The 5016-nt window shown below is 28.4% G+C and overlaps 1 protein-coding gene across 1 annotated transcript; it reads right to left on the reverse strand.

Moving 5' to 3' along the window:
• Positions 1 to 3876: 3876 nt before the first annotated feature.
• LOC106752929 (beta-conglycinin, beta chain-like) lies at positions 3877 to 5011 on the reverse strand (the record flags this gene model as incomplete). Its single annotated transcript, XM_014634712.2, has 3 exons — positions 3877 to 4246; positions 4347 to 4620; positions 4742 to 5011. Coding segments are annotated over 3 exons (741 nt in total), but the record flags the coding sequence as incomplete, so codon positions are not given.
• Positions 5012 to 5016: the final 5 nt, after the last annotated feature.

Here is a 5016-nt window from a genome sequence, read left to right on the forward strand (position 1 = left end):
GGATGAATTTACTGGATTGTGTTATACGTGGCTCGTAACTCATGTCGTGAACATCATTCATATATACATAGAGGAAAGCGAGGACAAGGTAAGCACAATGATTATTCGCTGTTAAAAAATAATTATCATTTGTCTTGATATCTTTCCAAATTAAAAGCATAAGTGCAAGTTGTTAATTATTAAAAGCTAGACAGTATTAATATAAAATTTCACGTACATAAACATTATAATTATTAATTAGTTAATTTATTAAATGCATATTAATAACTGCTTTCATTTGACGCATATTTAAATTTATGTAAAAGGATTAATTAATGATGCGTTCTAAAAGTAAAATATTTACAGAGTATCAATTTATCAAATTTGGTAATAAATCATTTTTGTAAGAGATATTGATTAACCATTTCTAATAAGCTATGTTATTTAAATAATATGCTTACAACATACAGAAGATTGTATCTGATCTTGAATTGATTGAACCCAACTTTCCCTCAAGCCAAATATATATAGGTTTGCTAATTTGTCTACGCCTGTTTTCAATTGGTACATTTTAGGAATGTGTGTCGAGTTTTAGTAGACAAAAATACCTTAATATATCATGAATTCTAAGTTTTAAGGTTAAAGCTTCTGACCCTTCTCACCTTCCTCATTCCTCTCAACTCTTTCTCTTTCGTCTCTTTCACTCCAATATTTTCTCTCTTATCGTTACTATAGCTCCAAGAGAAAAAAAAAATCAAAAACACTCGTTGTTAAACTATTTTTTACAAAAAAAAATGATTTTATAATGAGTTTTCATTCCATAATTTTTGTTTTATCTAATTTTATATAATTTTCACAAGCATAATGACATATGAAGGAATTGGTAATTGGCCTGGAAAAAAAATCAGAAACACTCGTTGTTAAACAATTTCTTACAAAAAAAATGATTTTATAATGAGTTTTCATTTTATAATTTGTCTTATCTAATTTTATCTAATTTACACAAGCATAATAATATTTGAAGGAATTGGTAATTGGCCTGAAAGTTTTTTTTTAGATATGATGATTCAACATCCGCACATGATGAAATTAGAGAGGTTAGTGAAGATGATGAAATTGAAGAAATCTTGAATGAACCTTTTCCTTGAGGCGAATATGTCAATGACTCAACTCTTTACAAAAGCAAATTATTTAACGGCTGGTTTTTTTAGTTTTAAGAATGAAAATTATTAAAATACCCCTTAACTTTAAAACTTAAAATCTATGATATATTAGAGTATTTTTGTCTACTAAAACCCGATACATATTACTAAAATGTATCAATTGAAAAACAGGCGTACACAAGTTATCAAACCCTATATATATAGGTTTATTATCATTTGGTATTAAAATGTTTTATCAATAAATATAACTTTTATCTTTATCTCAATAAAAAAAATTGTATGTAAAAGTATGGTGATTAAATTATAATTTAGAACTTAAGCAAACTATTCAATCTAACTACTACATTCTAGTGATTAAATTTCCTCAATATATAATATTTTCGTACCTTCTTAATTCTATTAAGGGTTAAATATGTTTTTAGTCCTTATACTTTGAGGCGATTTTGGTTTTAGTCCATTTCCAAACTATGGTACAATTTAGTCCTTCAACTTTAGAAAACTCTGGTTTTAGTCCTTTTTATCAAATTTTTTTAACTTTATTTGTTGTTTCAAACACGTTTCTCAGTTAACATTGAAGTAAAAATGTGTCAAACAGTGTAAACAATCTAAATGCTATAATAAAACGTGCTTGAAACAACAAATAAAGTTTAAAAAATTTGGTAAAAAAGACTAAAACCAGAGTTTTCTAAAGTTGAAGGACTAAATTGTACCATAGTTTGAAAATAGACTAAAACCAAAATCGCCTCAAAGTATAGGGACTAAAAACATATTTAACCCTTCTATTAATTATCAATTTCCTAATATTTAAAGGAAACGATATCAAATGAGTTCTACAGTTTATTTACCTTCCTACATAAATATAAACATTTTTATAGAGATCCCACAATTATTTTACCTTGATAACTATTTTTATTGGAATTTTGTTACGTAGATTCGAAGTGGTTGATTGTTAATAACTATATGAGTTTCGAGACACCTAAAATAAAAAGTTTATCAGTCAATATTTCAGTTCGAGACACCTAAAATAAAAAGTTTATCAGTCAATATTTCCACGCTGAAGTCAATAAAAGATATTTTTGAGTATTTGAATATAGAATGGGTAGTTAGTTTATTTTCTATTGAGGATATTTATAGACTTTTGTGAATATGTTAGTATAACAACAAATAATATAAACTCAAAGATATAACAAAATATTAACATATATAATAACTGCATTCAGTTTATAATAACTTTCGTTTATTAGAATTGGAAATCATGTTTTATCACTAAATATAATTTTTATTAGGTATTCAATTTTAGTTTTAAATTCCAAAGACTTTTTTCAAACTTCAAGAATCCACCATCAAGTTATGAGATCAAATCACAGTAAATATTAAGAATAGAAATAAAATACTAACATTGAAATGGAAAAACATATGTATTAACATTGTAATTAGATTTGTGATATCATATTTAATACCATCAAATCCTCCTCAATGCAAAAAAAAAAAAAAAAACAAATTTCATCCTTCCTATTCCATCCCTATATTCATAAACAATAAATCCATCAAAGTCAAAACAGTAAATCCTTCAAAGCCAACGTCTATATATCAAAAAAAAGCAAATTCTATTATGAGAAAAAAGAAATGATGAAAATTGTGTATCTTATTTCATTTTTTTTTTATAACATGGTATCATAGTTACGGTTAAAAGTCTATCATAACAATATTTCTTGTTTCTTGAATATTTCTATTTCACCCGTTGTTGGAGCGCTGTTAGACCATCTAATTTCTACTATCACACATCTCATGTATATACTTCATGAAGGAATGTGTTGAAAATATCACGTCGACAAGATAAGGTCAATTTATAATATATAAGTAAAGTGTCACCTTATAAGTCGGTTTTTGTGAAGTTGAGTTAGAGTTAAAGTCCACATCTAACCATCTATGTCGGTAAACCTCCAAAATCAACATATACCTCCAAAGTTAACACTGTCTAAATGAATGATATACTATGTTAATGCATAGTAACAAAATTTCACCTCGAATATTATATGATTATGAGTTTGTAAAGCTAATCTGTCTCGATAAGAGTTTCTAGTTATTTTTATTTAATATTCTTTTTTTCATGACATCGAAGACTTGAAAGAAAATTCAGCTATTTTATGGTAAACCATAATATATATAATTTAACTTGTTCATTTAATACACTTGTTACAATTCACAAAATTTTACTATAGCATATTAGTTAGTTGAGTAACCTAATTGGATGGTTGCTTCTATTGCGATGTGGATAGACGCTTCTATTATTCATAAAATTAAAAAAAAAAGTATCAAATAATAATTAATTTAGAAAAAAATAAGTATTCATTATATTTAAATAAATTAGATATTAGTTCATAAATTAAAAATTATTTGTATTTAGAAATTAATTTAAAATTTAATAATAACAAGTAATTAAAAATTGATAGTTAATTTTAAAGACAGATTCAGAAACCACCATTTTTTATTAATAATAAAAATTATTTTATATATTAATATTTTGTAATTTATAAAATAATATTTAACTTAATTATACTATGATTAATTATTTTCAGTTTCAATCTCATGTTATTATTTATAAGCTTGTTGAATGTGAGACTTTATTTATTTTTTAATATGTTTTAAGGGTGGTATATAGATCAAAAGTTCTGATAAAATAAAATAAAAGAGAGGTACATGCCAACCTATTGGCGAAGAAGAAGACAGATAGTTGAAAATCAAAAAACGCGAGCATTATATATGTGCTCGATTTATTCATTATTCGTAGTGGAAAAAGCTACATGGAGCAGGAGCAGCTCTACTTATTTTTAGATGGCCCGATACGTTAATTCCACACTCACCATGAGCTCTCACTGCATTACATCTTAGTTACTTTATACTTATTCAGTAAAGAGTGTCCAAAATCGAAGACAATGGACCCTTTCTTCCCTTACTTTGCTCCTCCTTTTGTTGAGACTGAGCATCCACAAAGTAGGATAAGCTCTGCTTATTTATCAGCTTCACAACCTTCTCACCTGATCCAGGGAAAGCAACCTCCAACACCTGGCTAGGTATCTCGCTTATCACATTGTCTTTCTCACCTTCAAAATTTCAATCACCAATTACCATCAGCAAGTTTTCATGCGCCATAAAACAAACAAGAGCCGTATATTCGAATTGGATGTCATATATAATATATACCTGCAAGGAAGTTCCTCTGGTTGTTCTCAGCATTGATACCGAAAGCAAGGAAATTCATATTTGAGGTAGCGTTGATGGCGACTGGATAAGCTGCTGGGATCACAAATACATCGTCTTCGGTCAACTCAGCACTGTACCTCTGCACATCCCAACTTTCCTCTTGCTGCTGCTGTTGCGGTTCTTTTAGGCCAACAAGTTCAATATTTGCTTCTCCTTTATTAAGAACTAGGATTACTATGGCCTTTGAATTGTAGTTTGGCATAAGAAGACCTCCCTAAATTTGTTAACAAAAAAATCTATATAATTATATAGTTCCGATAGTAATGTTTTCTAACTAAACATATAATATGTATAGAACTCGAGAGTTTGGTTATACGGTTTTTCTTCGTATTTACCTCTTTCATATCCACATAACTAAGGAACACATCCAAGTCCCGAAGCTGGGGGTTTTTCTCGGGGGTGATCTCATGCATCCTTCCAAATCTGTTCGAATAGACGGGTTTTTGGTTTCTCAGGTTGAATGGTTCATTTTGGGAGGAAAGGGTCTTTGAATTAGATTTAGCATGTCTGATTAGTTCCCGAATCTGTTCCCTTTTAAGTTCAACAATCACTCCCTCTTGCTGACTCTCCTGGCCTTGCTGTTGTTGTTGTCCCTCCTCTCCAAACAGAA

The sequence above is a fragment of the Vigna radiata genome, unplaced genomic scaffold (assembly GCF_000741045.1).
Source record: "Vigna radiata var. radiata cultivar VC1973A unplaced genomic scaffold, Vradiata_ver6 scaffold_907, whole genome shotgun sequence".
Lineage (NCBI taxonomy): Eukaryota > Viridiplantae > Streptophyta > Magnoliopsida > Fabales > Fabaceae > Vigna > Vigna radiata.